The following is a 16,070-nucleotide window of genomic DNA, read 5'->3' as shown; positions in this document are numbered from 1 at the left end:
ACTTAAGCCATTTTGCCACAACTTTGGAAGTATGCTTGGGGTCATGGTCCATATGGAAGACCCATTTGAGAGCAAGCTTTAACTTCCTGACTGATGTCTTGAGATGTTGCTTCAATATATCCACATAATTTTCCTCTCTCATGATGCCATCTATTTTGTGAAGTGCACCAGTCCAGCAAAGCACCCCCACAACATGATGCTGCCACCCCCGTGCTTCACGGTTGGGATGGTGTTCTTCGATTTGCAAGCCACCCCCTTTTTCCTCCAAACATAACGATGGTCATTATGGCCAAACAGTTCTATTTCTGTTTCATCAGACCAGAGGACATTTCTTCAAAAAGTACGATCTTTGTCCCCATGTGCAGTTGCAAACCGTATTCTGGCTATTATATGGAGGTTATGGAGCAGTGGCTTCTTCCTTGCTGAGCGGCCTTTCAGGTTATGTCGATATCGGACTCGTTTAACTGTGGATATAGATACTTTTGTACCTGTTTCTCCACAAGGTCCTTTGCTGTTGTTCTGGGATTGATTTGCATTTATCACACCGAAGTACGCTCATCTCTAGGAGAAAGAAAGCGTCTCATTCCTGAGCGGTTTGACGGCTGCGTGGTCCTATGGTGTTTATACTTGCGTACCATTGTTTGTACAGGTGAACGTGGTACCTTCAGGCATTTGGAAATTGCTCCCAAGAATGAACCAGATTTGTGGACGTATGCAATTTATTTTTGAGGTCTTGGCTGATTTCTTTTGATTTTCCAAATGACGTCAAGCAAAGAGGCACAGAGTTTGACGGTAGGCCTTGAAATATATCCAAAGGTGCACCTCCAATTGGCTAAAATGATGTCAATTAGCCTATCAGAAGCTTCTAAAGCCATGACATAGTTTTCTGGAATTTTCCAAGCTGTTTAAAGGCACAGTCAACTTAGTGAATGTAAACTTCTGACCCACTGGAATTTTGATACAGTGAGTTTGTTATAAGTTAAATAATCTGTCTGTAAACAATTGTTGGAAATATTACTTGTGACATGCACAAAGTAGATGTCCTAACCGACTTGTCAAAACTATAGTTTGTCAGCAAGAAATTTGTGGAGTTGTTGAAAAACAAGTTTTAGTGACTCCAACCTAAGCATATGTAAACTTCTGACTTCAACTGTACATGTTATATGTGAGTGAGTGTGTGTATGTGTTGGAGTGTCGGTGTAAGTATGTGTGAGTGCAAAAAGGAGTCAATGCCGATAGTCCAGAAGCTATGTGGTTCACTATTTAGCAGTCTTATGGCTTGGGTGCGGAATCGGTTCAGGGTCCTGTTGGTTCCAGACTTGGTACATCGGTACTCCTTGCCATGCGGTAGCAGAGAGAACAGTCTATGAATTGGGTGGCTGGAGTCTTTGACAATTTTTAGGGCCTTCCTCTGACACCGCCTGGTATAGAGGTCCGAGATGGTAGGGAGCTCGGCCCCAGTGATGTTCTTGGCCGTATGCATTACACACTGTAGCGCCTTGTGGTTGGATGTGGAGCAGTTGCCATACCAAGTGTTGATGTAGCCAGTCAAGATTCTCTCAATGTAGAACGTTTTGATGATCTAAGGGCCCATGCCAAATATTTTCTGTCTTGGGGTGTTTGGACCATGATAGTTCATTGGTGATGTGGACACCAAGGAACTTGAAACTCTCAACCCGCTCCACTACAGCCCCACTGTAGTCCATGATCAGCTCCTTTGTCTTTCTCACAATGAGGGAGAGGTTGTTTTCCTGGCACCACACTGCCAGTTCTCTGACCTTCTCCCTATAGGCTGTCTCATCGTTGTCGGTGATCAGGCCAACCACTGTTGTATTGTCAGAAAACTTAATGATGGTGTTGGAGTCGTGTTTGGCCACACAGTCGTGGGTGAACAGGGAGTACAGGAGGGGGGACTAAGTACACACCCCTGAGGGTCCCCAGAGTTGAGGATCAGCATGGCAGACGTGTTGTTGCCTACCCCTACCACCTTGGGCGGCCATCAAGGAACCAGTTGCATACCGCGCAAACAGATCCACAGATGAAAAAATCTCAATCGCACTCCACACTGCCCTTTCCCACCTGGACAAAAGGAACACCTATGTGAGAATGCTGTTCATTGACTACAGCTCAGTGTTCAATTGACATTCACAACTACAGTGCCTTGAAAAAGTATTCAACCCCCTTGCCGTTTTTCCTATTTTGTTACATTACAACATGTAATTTAAATAGAATTGTATTTGGATTTCATGTAATGGACACATACAAAATAGTCCAAATTGGTGAAGTGAAATTTAAAAAATACTTGTTCCAAAACAATTTTTAAAAATAACAAAAGGAAAAGCGGTGTGTGTATATGTATTCACCCTTTTTGTTATGAAGCCCCTAAATCAGATCTGGTGCAACCAATTTCCTTCAGAAGTCACATAATTAAATAAATAAAGTCCACCTGTGTGCAATCTAAGTTTCACATGATCTGTCACATGATTTCAGTGTATATACACCTGTTCTGAAAGGCCCTAGAGTCTGCAACACCACTAAGCAAGGGGCATCACCAAGCAAGGGGCATCACCAAGCAAGCCGCACCATGGAGACCAAGGACCTCTCCAAACAAGTTGTGGAGAAGTACAGATCAGGGTTGGGTTCTAAAAAAATATCAGAAACTTTGAACATCCCACGTAGCACAATGAAATGGAAAGAATATGAAACAACAAACCTGCCAAGAGAGGGCCGCCCACCAAAACTCACGTACCAGACAAGGAGGGCATTAATCAGAGAGGCAACAAAGAGACCAAAGATAACCCTGAAGGAGCTGCAAAGCTCCACAGCGGAGATTGGAGTATCCGTACCACTTGAAGCCATACACTCCACAGAGCTGTGCTTTTCGGAAGAGTGGCCAGAAAAAAGCCATTGCTTAAAGAAAAAAATAAGCAAACATGTTTGGTGTTCGCCAAAAGGCATGTGGGAGACTCCCCAAACATATGGAAGAAGGTACTCTGGTCAGATGAGATTAAAATGTAGCTTTTTGGCCATCAAGGAAAACGCTATGTCTGGCACAAACCCAACACCTCTTATCACTCCAAGAACACCATCCCCACAGTGAAGTATGGTGGTGGCAGCATCATGCTGTGGAGATGTTTTTAATCAGCAGGGACTGGGAAACTGGTCAGAATTGAAGGAATAATGGATGGCGCTAAATACAGGGAAATTCTTGAGGGAAACCTGTTTCAGTCTTCCAGAGATTTGAGACTGGGACAGAGGTTCACCTTCCAGCAGGACAATGACCCTAAGCATAATGCTAAAGCAACACTCAAATGGTTTAAGGGAAACATTTACATGTCTTGGAATAGCCTAGTCAAAGCCCAGGGCTCAATCCAATTGAGAATCTGTGGTATGACTTAAATATTGCTGTACACCAGCAAGGAACCCATCCAACTTGAAGGAGCTGGAGCAGTTTTGCCATGAAGAATTGGCAATAATCCCAGTAGCTAGATGTGCCAAGTTTATAGAGACATACCCCAAGAGACTTGCAGCTGTAATTGCTGAAAAAGGTGTCTCTACAAAGTATTGACTTTGGGGGGTTGAATAGTTATGCACGCTCAAGTTTTCTGTTTTTTTTGTCTTATTTCTTGTTTGTTTCACAATAAAAAATGTTTTGCATCTTCAAAGTGGTAGGTATGTTATGTAAATCAAGTGATACAACCCCCCCCCCCCAAAAATATATTTTAATTACAGGTTGTAAGGCAACAAAATAGGAAAAATGCCATGGTCGTTGAATACTTTATGTGAGAATACTGTTAATTTACTACAGCTCAGCGTTCAATGTGAATGTTGACCTGTTTAAAGGTCTTGCTCACATCGGCTACCGAGAGCGTTATCACACAGTCATCCAGAACAGCTGGTGTCTCGTGCATGCTTCAGTGTTGCTTGCCTCGAAGCAACCATAAAAGGCATTTAGCTCGTCTGGTAGGCTCGCGTCACAGGGCAGCTCGCATCTGGGTTTCCCTTTGTCGTCCGTAATAGTTTTCAAGCCCTGCCACATCCGACGAGCGTCAGAGCCAGTGTAGTAGGATTCAATCATAATCTTGTATTGTCGCTTTGCTTGTTTGATGGTTCGTCTGCGGACATAGCAGGATTTCTTATAAGCATCCGGATTAGTGTACCGCTCCTTGAAAGAGGCAGCTCTAGCCTTTAGCTCGATGCGGATGTTGGCTGTAATCCATGGCTTCTGGTTGGGATATGTATGTACAGTCACTGTGGGGACGACATCGTCAATGCGCTTATTGATGAAGACGATGACTTCATTGGAGCCATTCAATGAATCCCGGCACATATTCCAGTCGGTGCTAGCAAAACAGTCCTGTAGCGTAGCATCCGAGTCATCTGACCACTTCCGTATTGAGCGAGTCACTGGTACTTCCTGCTTATGTTTTTGCTTGTAAGCAGGAATTGGGAGGATAGAATTATGGTCATATTTGCCAAATGGAGGGAGGGGGAGAGCTTTGTATGCATCTCTGTGTGTGGAGTAAAGGTGGTCTTGAGTTTTTTTTCCTCTGGTTGCACATGTGACATGCTGGTAAAAATGTTAATTTAAGTTTGCCTGCATTAAAGGCACCGGCTGCTTCTGGATGAGCATTTTCTTGTTTGCTTATGGCCTTATGGAGTTGGTTGAGTTTTTCTATGTTCTGCCGGCATGGAAAATACCCCCAGCTCTATTTTGTCATCGTTCAGCCACGACTCGGTGAAACATAAGATATTACAGTTTTTAATGCCCTGTTGGTAGGATAATCGTAATCGTAGGTCCTCAATTTTATTTTCCAATGATTGCATGTTAGCAAGTAGAATTACTCGCTTGCCAACGAATTATCCAAAGGCAGCCCGACTTGCGCCCACTTTTCCTCCGTCTTTTCTTCACACAAATGACGGGGATTTGGGCCTGTTCCCGGGAAAGCAGTGTATCCTTCTCGTCGGACTCGTTAAAGAAAAAAGCTTCTTCCAGTTCGTGGTGAGTAATCTCTGTTCTGATGTCCAGAAGTTATTTTCAGTAATAAGAGACCGTAGCAGCAACATTATGTACAAAATAAGTTACAAGTGGGTCCAAGGTGTCTGGGGTGATGGTGTTGATGTGAGCCATGACCAGCCTTTCAAAGCATTTCATGGCTACAGATGTGAGTGCCACGGGACGATAGTCATTTTGACAGGTTTCCTTGGTGTACTTGGGCACAGGAACTGTGGTGATCTGCTTGAAACATATTATTTTGCAATCTATATGGCACAGCTGTCAATTTATTGGTCCTTAAATGCAGCTGGTATACTTGTCATTTATCACACCTTTAACCAATTTTGGTCTTTAATGCAGGGCCGACAGACAAGTTCCCTACTTTCCCCGCCTTCCACTTGTCTCTTCCATTTTTGCGGTAATGCTGCAATTAGTTGGTTGTAATTGTGGGTCAAGCAGACATTCCCATATATTTTTGTTAGCTGAATGTGTGACATAACTCCACCAGTCCTATTTATGATATAATTTACAAAGATTATCGTTTTTATCAATGAGTATATTTGAGTTTAACCATAATATTAGTTTTATTAAACTGAAATTGCAACCAACTTTCTATGGCTTGTTTCATTTTCAAGTAACCAAAAGAGCTTGTAATCTAAATAAAGGGAAAAAAGCCATTCTTGAACATGATGTGAGACATTGTTACTAATCTGCTAGAGAACCCGTTTGGATTTAAGTATAACTTTTGTAAGACTGATGCCTTTAGTGAGAGGTCTAATGCTTTAATATTTAATCATTTCTGCCCTCCAAATTCATATTCATTATATAAATAGACCCGTTCAATTTTGGCTGATTCAGTGTTGCTTGCCTCGAAACGAGCATAGAAGGGATTTAGCTCGTCTGGTCGGCTCATTTCACTGGGCAGTTCGGGTGGGTTTCCCTTTGAAATCTGTGATAGTTTGCAAGCCCTGCAACATCAGAACTGCCAGAACTGGCGTAGTAGGATTTGATCTTAGTCCTGTGTTGGCGCTTTGTATGTTTGATGGCTCATTGGAGGTCGTAGCGGGATTTCTTATAAACGCCTGGATTAGTGTCCCACTCCTTGAAAGTTGCAGCTCTAGCGGATATTGCCTGTAATCCATGGCTTCTGGTTGGGGTCTGTACGTATTGTCATGCGATTCTGTGTGTGGAGTAAAGGTGATCTTGAGTTTTGTCGCCTCTAGTTGCAATGTGACATGCTGGTAAAAGGGATTTCAGTTTCCCTACATTAAAATCATTGGCCAGGAGAAGCGCCGCCTCTGGATGTGCATTTTCTGGTTTCCTTATGGCCCTATACAGTTTGAATATGGTCTTAGTGCCAACATCGGTTTGTGGTGGTAAATAGACAGCTACAAAAGAATTGTATGGTAAATAGTATGGTCTGCATTTTATCATGAGTTATTGTAACTCAGGCGAGCAAAAACGTGATGCTTCCTTAACATTAGAGATTGCACACCAATTGTTGTTGACAAATGGACACACCCCTCCTCCCTTCGTCTTACCCGAGGCTGCTATCCAGTCTTGACGATGCATAGAAAAACTAGAGAGATGTACAGTGTGATTTTCTGGATTTTTTTTCTCATTTTGTTTGTCATAGTTGAAGTGTACCTATGATGAAAATGACAGGCCTCTCTCATCTTTTTAAGTGGGAGAACTTGCACAATTGGTGGCTGACTAAATACTTTTTTGCCCCACTGTATATTATCCTTGTCCCCATTCAGCCATAACTCTAAGAACCATAGAATATTACCGTTTTCCAGGTCCTGTTGATAGAATAGTCTCGAATGGAGCTTGTCCAGTTTGTTCTCTCGTGACTGTACGTTCACCAATAGAACGGAGAGTACAGGTGGTTTATTAGCTCTTCGATATACTCGTCGACTTCTTCTTTCGAGTCCCGGAGATTAGGGCCTAGTCCGGAGGAAGCAGAACATCCAGAGCTGCCGACTCGTTGAAGTAGAAATGTTCATCCAAATTGAGGTTAGTGATCGCTGTTCTGATGTCCAGAAGCTGTTTTCAGTCATAGGAAATTATGGCAGAGACACTATGTACCAAAAAAACTATGCTGGTATTTGCTTTATTTTGTCAGTTACCTGTATGTCATCTATTGACTGGTGGGTATAGAAATGAATGAAAATATAATTTGTTCATAATTGTTCTGAATGACAATCTACTTCTTCCTCAGGCTTTCCTTCAAGATGAAACTGCGAAGAAGAGGCTGGTCAAGTCGTACAAGCTCATGCTGGACTTCTACGGCATCCAGCTGTCAAATGACTCAACAGGGAAGTGCGACGCGCTAATAACTGGCGTGACAGATTTGACAACCTGGACAGGTTAGCAATTTCTTCATTGGGTCATTTAACTGTTATTTTATAGTGATTGCGATACATAATAGCTACAATTTCAGTTTTTTTTTCAAATTAACCTTCTGAGAATAACAGTATCCTTGTATTTTTGTTGTTCTTGTGTTTTCATTCATGATAGAAATACACACAACAACCTGCGCATCACCCGCATCCTGAAGTGCCTGGGCACTCTGGGGTTCCCCCACTACCAGGCCCCACTTGTCCACTTCTTCCTGGAGGAAACTCTTGTCAAAGGCAACCTGTACAATGTGAAGGAGAGCGTGCTCAACTACTTCATCTTTGCTGTTATTGATAAGCAACAACGCAGGGAATTAGTTAAGTATGCCTACAAGCACTATGAGCCCAAACATGAGTTTGTGTGGTGCCCTAAGAAGATCCAGATGATTTTCTCAAATGGAGAAGAATTATCAGATAGTAGGCAAACCAAACAATGGCAGGCCATTACCAGCATGGTAACTACTTAGATGACAGAGATGTCAGTGACAACCTGTCCATTCCTCGCAATGCTATTGTTAGCACAGCTGATTCCATTCAGCACCCTCTTCCAAGATTGGTTTCCCTCAAAAATTATGATTTGGCCCCTGAGCGTGCATCAATTAGGCATTATGAAGATGTTCCAAAGTGTGTAACTACTCACTCTACAGGGCACTCACATACTGTCCAAGGTAAATGTAAAGACTCGTTCCCCCACCAAAGATGTTTTAAATAATCAGGGAAATTACAAAATAGAGAGTGCACCCACTAAACATTCAGAAGGCAAGAACAATTGAGTGAAAGAGCCACTTAATAAAGAGGTTTCACGGAGTCAGTTAAAGATCGAATGCTCAGCAATTGAGCAATCTACTCAAGAGGTATCCCAGAGCCCGGATAAGACCACTGAGGGTCCAGCCATAGACCCATGTCCTAAAGACCCATCCCAGAGCCCGGATAAGACCACTGAGGGTCCAGCCATAGACCCATGTCCTAAAGACTCATCCCAGAGCCAGGTTCAGACCACTGAGAGTCCAACCATAGAGCTATCTCCTCATAAGGTACCAATGGGAAGGGGAAGATTTTGATATTTTAATAAAGTATAATGAAATTATAATTGACTGTTATGTATACTTAGTATCAGTGATGTATAGTACTTAAGTAAACAAACTTCAAAGTAATACTTAAGTCGTTTTTTGGAGTATCTGTACTTTATTTTACAATTTATGTTTTTACTCCACTACATTTTTACTCCACTACATTCCTAAAGAAAATAATGTACTTTTTACTCCATATATTTTCTATGACACCCAAAAGGACTCGTTACATTTGGAATGCTTAGCCGGACAGGAAAATGGTCGAATTCACGCACTTATCAAGAGAACATCCCTGGTCATCCCTACTGCCTCTGACTCACTAAACACACATGCTTCGTTTGTGAATTATGTTTGAGTGTTGGAGTGTGTGTAACGGATGTGAAACGGCTAGCTTAGTTAGCGGTGTGCGCTAAATAGCGTTTCAATCGGTTACGTCACTTGCTCTGAGACCTTGAAGTAGTAATTCCCCTTGCTCTGCAAGGGCCGCGGCTTTTGTGGAGCGATGGGTAACGATGCTTCGAGGGTGACTGTTGTCGTTGTGCGCAGAAGGTCCCTGGTTCGCGCCCGGGTATGGGCGAGGGGTGGGTTTAAAAGTATACTGTTACATGTGCACCTGGCTATCCGTAAATAAAAACAGACAAACATGTAATGGTTCTGTCTGGTTTGCTTAATATAAGGAATTTGAAAGTATTTGTTATATATTTTTGCAATTACATTTACTTCTGATACTTGAGTATATTAAAAACCAAATACTTTAAGAATTTTACTCAAGTAGTATTTTACTGATTTGACTTTTACTTGAGTCATTTTCTATTAAGACATCTTTACCTTTACTCAAGTATGACAATTGGGTACTATATAAACCACTGTTTAGTGTAGGTATAAATAGCATAACCATTTAACAGTTTATAAAAAACGACAGCTAATTTGTTATATAGTGTTGGATCCTGTGTTTTACATTATAGCCATTACCATATATATGATTGAATATTATCTGCTGTTGGCTTGTGTGGATGTATGTATGTGTTATACAACATGGCTGACTTGAAACATTGTTAAAAGCAACAGGTCCATGGGCCTTTCTCACGATGGAAAAATACAGAAGACGCAATGAGTTGGGGGCACATTCAGAGCGTTGGGTTGCAGAACAAGCGGTCTTTTGTTAGATAACAGCAGCCAATAACCGTATGGAGCATGAGCGCATGGATGTTCTTCACAGCAACAGTTACATCTATCAACATAAGCGCCAAGAGGCGGAGACCCGCCTGCAATAGGCTGAGCAAGTTTAAACCACGCCCATCCCCTACTGTGATAGGCCGACAGACGGGTTGGAACTGTCTATCACAGTATAAAGAATACTGTTTTACATACATCTTGTCAGTTCTCTGTTCTGCCCTGCGTGGTATTACAGTGAGCCCTTACATACGAAAGTTGCATTTGCCATTTATTACTTAGCTAATAAAAAATACATAGTATACAATCGGTGACTCATTGTTATATTTATCCTGATACCAGATTCGAATTTACGCAACCCTAACAATAGATATATATTTTATTACGGTAACTATCTTGGTAGAACTGTGTGATCTGGGCCCGGTTTCACAAAAGCATTTTAAGGCTGAGGCCATAGACCCATGTCCTAAAGACCCATCCCAGGGTAGGACCATCGTTAAATCTCAGAGCTGTTTCCCAAAACCATTGTTATTAATTAATGTTGCACTTAAAAACGGTTGTAATCTAACGTCTGCCTCAGACCACCCGTAGAACAGCTAACGTTAAGTGCGTCGCTAGATGCTTTTTCACCCTCCCGCGTCAATTTATACAGAGATCTCCACTAAACATAGAAACAAATGGTTTATCCGTCAATTTCAGAACAAAGTTGACTACAAATACAACGTTGTCAATGTTTTTGCAATTAACACACAAGCAACGTATAAAAAGAGCGCTGCCTTTCTTTCGATCCTATCAGTATCGACACATGCTCCAAAGACCACTAGCGAACGTTCTTTCTGCAAACGTTCTTACTGCATGGGGTTTTGGGAAACGTGTGATGCATCTTTGTCCGTTGTAGGCAAGATACAGCATTAAAACACTTGTAAACCTAAATTAAATCGCTATCGGGAAACCAGGCCCTATCCGATGACATGAAAAGTTAAAACATTTTAAAAACTGGTTTTCAAACACTATGACATTTGCGGTGACGTAGGGAGCAAGAAAATACCCTCCCATGGGCTGGAAACTCTTATGCGGGTTTTTCAAATCACTTTTTTAACCACATACCATAGAAATGCACTGTAGACGATGGAGATAAGGTTGAAAAGTGTCAGAATTGCCCTTTAAGAGATATCACATATATTCTGTTTAAAATAGGCTGCAGGTGCCTTAAAAAAGTATGTGCCTGCCATTTTAGAATTGTGAATGATGTATAAACTGAGCCCATATGTTCGAAATCTCTCTTTTCAGCCTCTGAGGTGAGGTGTAAATCAGACATCTTCCTGTTCTCAATATTCTGGAAGAATTATACTGGAATCCTCTAAAAATATTTAGGAAAATGTAATAGGCATAATGTACATTCTGTACATTCTCTGTTCACTAAGTCAATCATTGGCCAATCTACATTGCTTTTGTTTGTCTGATTACATGAAAACTGCTTTTGGTTACATGCCTCCAGATCACACATGTGCATCCAAATGTTGGATTGGATCGGACTCAGTTTGGTGTGAATAGCAGGTAGCAAGCCAAAGCTCAGGGCAATTGTCCTGAAGTGGATGTACCGGACATTGATTTACATGCAACTCAAATCAATAAAAGAATCTGTTAGACAATACCCATTAATGACAAAGAGATATGTAGTCAAAGTAGGTTTAATTGGCCAAGTTTAAACAAAATCAGGACATTTCAACTGTTAACTGTAATTAGCAATACTGTAGATACAACCCTTCAGTTCTTGACTGATGAACATATAAGCACATACTGTCATATACGTTAGACTATAGGAATCAATGTGTTTCCTCAATTCTCACATTATCCACTCCAGATATATGGCTTATAATTTCTCTACTTAGAAAAATGTGATTAAAAACATACCAGTATATACACAAATACATTCATATCTACATTACAAGGAAGGGAGTTACTTTCATGTGATTATTGTACCATGTGAAGGTACTTTGACAGGAGATAGGTAGATGGGATCATACTTAAGACCACACAATTAGTTCCTTTAAATGTGTTAAAATGTATAAAATGGCAAAAGGAATACAAAATGTGTAGACCTTTCAACTACAAGAGCATTCACAATAATGTCTATTTACATGTACAGTTATGATGCTGAAAGTGAAAGTCACAGGGTGATTGAGTTACTACAGAGAAAAGTGGTCTACAGAAGTAAGACATTATGATGTGTTTTTATCACTTTCCACCTCTGCAGGTTTATCATTCTCCTTTGGGACATAAGATTTGTTTGATTCTTTTTTGTCTTCTCTCTTTTCTTTGCTCTTGCTCCTGTCCCGGCGGTCTCGGTCTTTGTCCCTTTCTCGGTCCCGTGCTCTGTCTCTGTCGTTTTCTCTCCTGTCAGGCTCTCTCTCCCTGCCTCTGTCCCGGTCTCTGCTCCTGGTCCCGTCTCTTTTCCTTTCTCTGTCTCTCTCTCGGTCTCTGTTCCTGGCTCTCTCTCGGTCGTAGTCTCTCCTGTCAGGCTCTCTCCCCCTAACTCTGTCCCTTTCTCGGTCACGGTCTCTCTCCTTGTCCTTCCTCTTGTCTGTCTCTGGAGCCCTGTGCCCGTCTCCCTCTGGAGCCCTGTGCCGCTCTCCCTCTGGAGCCCTGTGCCGCTCTCCCTCTGGAGCCCTGTGCCGCTCTCCCTCTGGAGCCCTGTGCCCGTCTCCCTCTGGAGCCCTGTGCCCGTCTCCCTCTGGAGCCCTGTGCCGCTCTCCCCCTGGAGCCCTGTGCCGCTCTCCCTCTGGAGCCCTGTGCCGCTCTCCCTCTGGAGCCCTGTGCCGCTCTCCCTCTGGAGCCCTGTGCCGCTCTCCCTCTGGAGCCCTGTGCCGCTCTCCCTCTGGAGCCTTGTGCCGCTCTCCCTCTGGAGCCCTGTGCCGCTCTTCCTCTGGAGCCCTGTGCCGCTCTCCCTCTGGAGCCCTGTGCCGCTCTCCCTCTGGAACCCTGTGCCCGTCTCCCTCTGGAGCCCTGTGCCGCTCTCCCTCTGGAGCCCTGTGCCCGTCTCCCTCTGGAGCCCTGTGCCCGTCTCCCTCTGGAGCCCTGTGCCCGTCTCCCTCTGGAGCCCTGTGCCCGTCTCCCTCTGTAGCCCTGTGCCGCTCTCCCGCCCTCCCTCTGCTGCGGTCTCTCTCCCGGCTGCGTTCCCTCTCTCCTCGGTCTCTCTCCCTGCCTCTGTCCCTCTCCCGGCTCCAGCGCTTGCTCTGGCTCCTGTCCCATGGCCTGGCCCCATGGGGCCCCTCACGGTCCCTCTCCCTCCTGCGGTCCTCAGACAGATCCTTCTGCCTTTCCGACAGCCCAGAGGAAACAGGGATTGGCTCCCGGTCTTTGTGGCCACCCTCAAACCGACTGGCACTGTCTCCACCGCGGGGCTCTGAGCCCTCTCTGGTGGAGCTGCTCCTTCTCATGTCAGGCGAGTGTCGTCGCCAGTGGTCATCCCTGTGGGACTCTGGGCTGTGGCCCCTCATGCGGTTTGGTAGAGGTATGGGGCCCTCTGGAGGGGTCGGGAGCAGTGGCCCACTGTGGCGGGTTGGTCTTAAGTCTACTGGATTGTCAAGGCGAAACCGGTCAGGTCCTCCGAAATGCTGAGGTGGGCCCCCCTGGTGGTCTTGTCTTTGGTCATCATAAGATCCCCTGTGTGGTGGTGGGGAGGGTGCTCTAGATCCCCGAAACTGGTTAGGTGGATGGAAATGCTGTTCACCCACATCTCCACTGGGAGGCGCGCCTCTCCGCCCCTCATACTGGTAGTGTGGAGGTCCTCTGTAAGAGGGGCCTGGTGGGGGAGCCTGGTTGTCTTTGTACATGTGTGGAGGGGTCTGACCCTGGTGATGGTCCATGCTCTGCTGGTAGGAACCAACACTGGCATTGTTGTACTGGTCTACAGGGCCTCTTGGTGGGTCGATCATGGGTACTTGGGACCCATGATCGCCAAAATGAGAAGGTGGAGGACCTCTGGGTCCGGGGAAGTGCAATGGAGGGGGTCCTCTGTTGTCAAAGTGGCCTGGGGGAGGACCTGTGAAGGGAGGAGGGGGGCCTCTGGGTCCAGGGAAGTTGAATGGAGGAGGGGGTCCAGTGAACCTTGTTGGAGCTAAACCATTTTGCCCATCAAAAGTAGGAGGTGGGGGAAGGCCATGGCCCTCCATGAACTGGCCTGGAGGTGGGCCTTGTTGCCCCATGTGCCGTGGAGCCAGGGAACCCATGGGTGCATTGAACATCTGGGGAGGTGGAGCTCTCTGGCCCATCGGTTGGAATGGAGGGGGTCCTCTGGGTTGCATCACGGTCTGGAGTGGAGGTCCAAGGGGTGCCTCATACTGCTGCTGAGAGCCACCCCACTGGTTCTGATAGGGAGGGTAAGCAGCAGGAGTTGGCCCATACTGAGAGTACTGAGACTGGTCACTCTCCACTTGCATGGGTGAAGGAACCGGTATGGGTAGAGGTCTCTGCATAGGAAGAGAGCCTGACAAGGAAGGAATACTCTGCATGGGTGGTGGCCCAAGCATTGGAGGTGGACCCTGCATCGGTGGGGGTCCAAGGTGGGGTGGGAAGGTGGCTGTTGGAGCAACGTCAGGAGGAGCTCCATAGTCCATGTAGCCTGATGTTTCCATGTGTAACATGTGGGAGGATTGGGTGTCCATCAGGGTGGAGCTATCCTGGGTGACATTCTGAGACAGTACATTAATTGTAGGTGAAGCTGAGGAGCTGTTTGCGGACATCTTGAAGTAGCCAGAGGACGTTGACTCTTGACTGTTCTGCTCCGAATTAGAAATCTCTCCTGTTTTTAAAACGCTGGCTGCATTTGGCCAAATACTGTATTTGTCAAAGTCACTCTTGGTTGGGTCAACTTCCTCCGATTCCACAGTTAGTTTCTCCACGTAATTGACCTCCATATCAGGTTCTACACTCTCACCTAACAGGGGAATGGACTCCCCTGTTGTGTCTGATTCCAGGAAGGGAAGAGATTCTGTTATAACCTCTTCTTGGGACAGTGGTGTTTCTGGTTCTTGGACATCAGTCTGTGGTGGTTGCGTGGTGGCTGTGACAGGAGCAGGAAGAGTTGTCTCTTCTTTTTCTATCGAGTCTGAGGTTAGCCTCCTGGGGTCTCTGCTCGGCCTGGGGTCCCTGCTCTGCCTTGGGTCCCTTCTCTGGTTAATCAAAGGAGTGGCAGCAGAGGAGGATTTCATCAACTCATCAACCTTTTTTCCCAGCTGCAGAAGCTGACTGTTGGCCAGTAGGGATGGCTGAGAGATCAAGCTGTCAATGACTGAGAACGAGGCAGCTGATGTCCCTGTGGTTGACCCTGGTTGGTAGATCGATTCCTCCTGCTCCTCAAGCTGACGTTTCTGCTCCTCAATCTGTTTGTTGAGATCCTCCAGCATTTTCTGCTGTTCGGTCAGACCTCCTGGTGCGGCCCTGGCTTGACCAGGGACATCAGTCCTGACCTCCTCAAAGATGGTGTCATCCTCCGGATCATAGGCCACATCGTCCAGATCCGTAGCCTCTGGCTGCTTGATGACCTCAGGTTCTTTAACTAACTTCTGGGGTGCTCCATAGCCCATACCTGGGTCATACTCTTCCTCTGGGTCATATGGTCGGTCATCCTCATCCTCCTCCACCTGCTTCTTCTTAGAAATCTGTCCAAACTGCTGAACGATGGGATCAAGCAGAGTAGCGGGGCCAGCTGAGACGTCAACAGCACCATGTTCAGAAGGGGACATGGAGGCCTCAGAGTCATGCATCTTGTTCCCAAACAAAGTCTTCAGGATGGTCTGAAGGGGGGTGGCATTGGTAGCAGAGGATGCAGCAGAGCTGGAGGAAGGTGACTCTCTGCCTGTAGCAGGGGCTTTGACAGAAGACAGGAAGGACAGCACTGATGAGGCTGCCATGGAGATGGATGAGGTCTCTGAGGAGCTGAGAGGGGGAGGTGTACCTGGGGGGGATGTGTTGAAGGGAAGATCTTGGGTGTACCGCAAGGCTTTCTCTGCTTTCACTTCAGCCTTGATGGCTGAGGTTGGTTTTGGAAGGCCTGTGTCATCTAGGTCTCTGATTTGGGTCATGGAACGCTTCTCTTCAGTCTCAAAGGAGGCTACAGCACGCTTCTTCTCCTTCTGACAGATCACCAAGCCGAGGAGGAGGTTAGGGCGCGCTGGCTCAAGACCTACAAGACAGAAAGGTAAAATAATGAAAATGGAATAAAAAACATTCTAGAACATATGTATCCACTCACATACTTGTATACTGCATATCTCAACTAGAAGAAGAAACATTTCCAGAGATACAGATGTGTTTGAAGTGAAACGATAGCTTATTTCAAACACCCCCTAATATGACAGCAACATAGGATTTCAAAAACAGTTCACAAACAAGTGTTGATTTAAAGTCAAGCTGTGGTCTTCACTTTCC

The 16,070-nt window shown here is 45.2% G+C and overlaps 1 protein-coding gene and 1 pseudogene across 5 annotated transcripts in view; one reads left to right on the top strand and one right to left on the bottom strand.

Annotated features, from left to right (window-relative positions):
* The window catches only part of LOC118389641 (opioid growth factor receptor-like), a 34,887-nt pseudogene extending 24,942 nt beyond the window's left edge, over positions 1-9,945 (top strand).
* Positions 9,946-11,313: 1,368 nt separating this feature from the next.
* Positions 11,314-16,070, bottom strand: part of LOC118388388 (death-inducer obliterator 1-like) — a 28,476-nt gene continuing 23,719 nt past the window's right edge. For 3 of the 5 annotated variants that reach the window (XM_035777420.2, XM_035777423.2, XM_035777421.2), the window contains one exon: positions 11,314-15,825. In XM_035777420.2, coding sequence (XP_035633313.2) covers positions 11,861-15,825 — 3,965 coding nt within the window. In that variant the 3' untranslated portion in view covers positions 11,314-11,860. The remainder of the gene's footprint in view (positions 15,826-16,070) is intronic. The other 2 variants (XM_052526694.1, XM_052526693.1) reach the window with 2 other exon arrangements.

Source organism: Oncorhynchus keta, chromosome 10, assembly GCF_023373465.1.
Source record: "Oncorhynchus keta strain PuntledgeMale-10-30-2019 chromosome 10, Oket_V2, whole genome shotgun sequence".
Taxonomy (NCBI): Eukaryota; Metazoa; Chordata; class Actinopteri; order Salmoniformes; family Salmonidae; genus Oncorhynchus; species Oncorhynchus keta.
The sequence above is the reverse complement of the archived record's forward strand: the minus strand, read 5'-3'. Positions and strand labels throughout refer to the sequence as shown.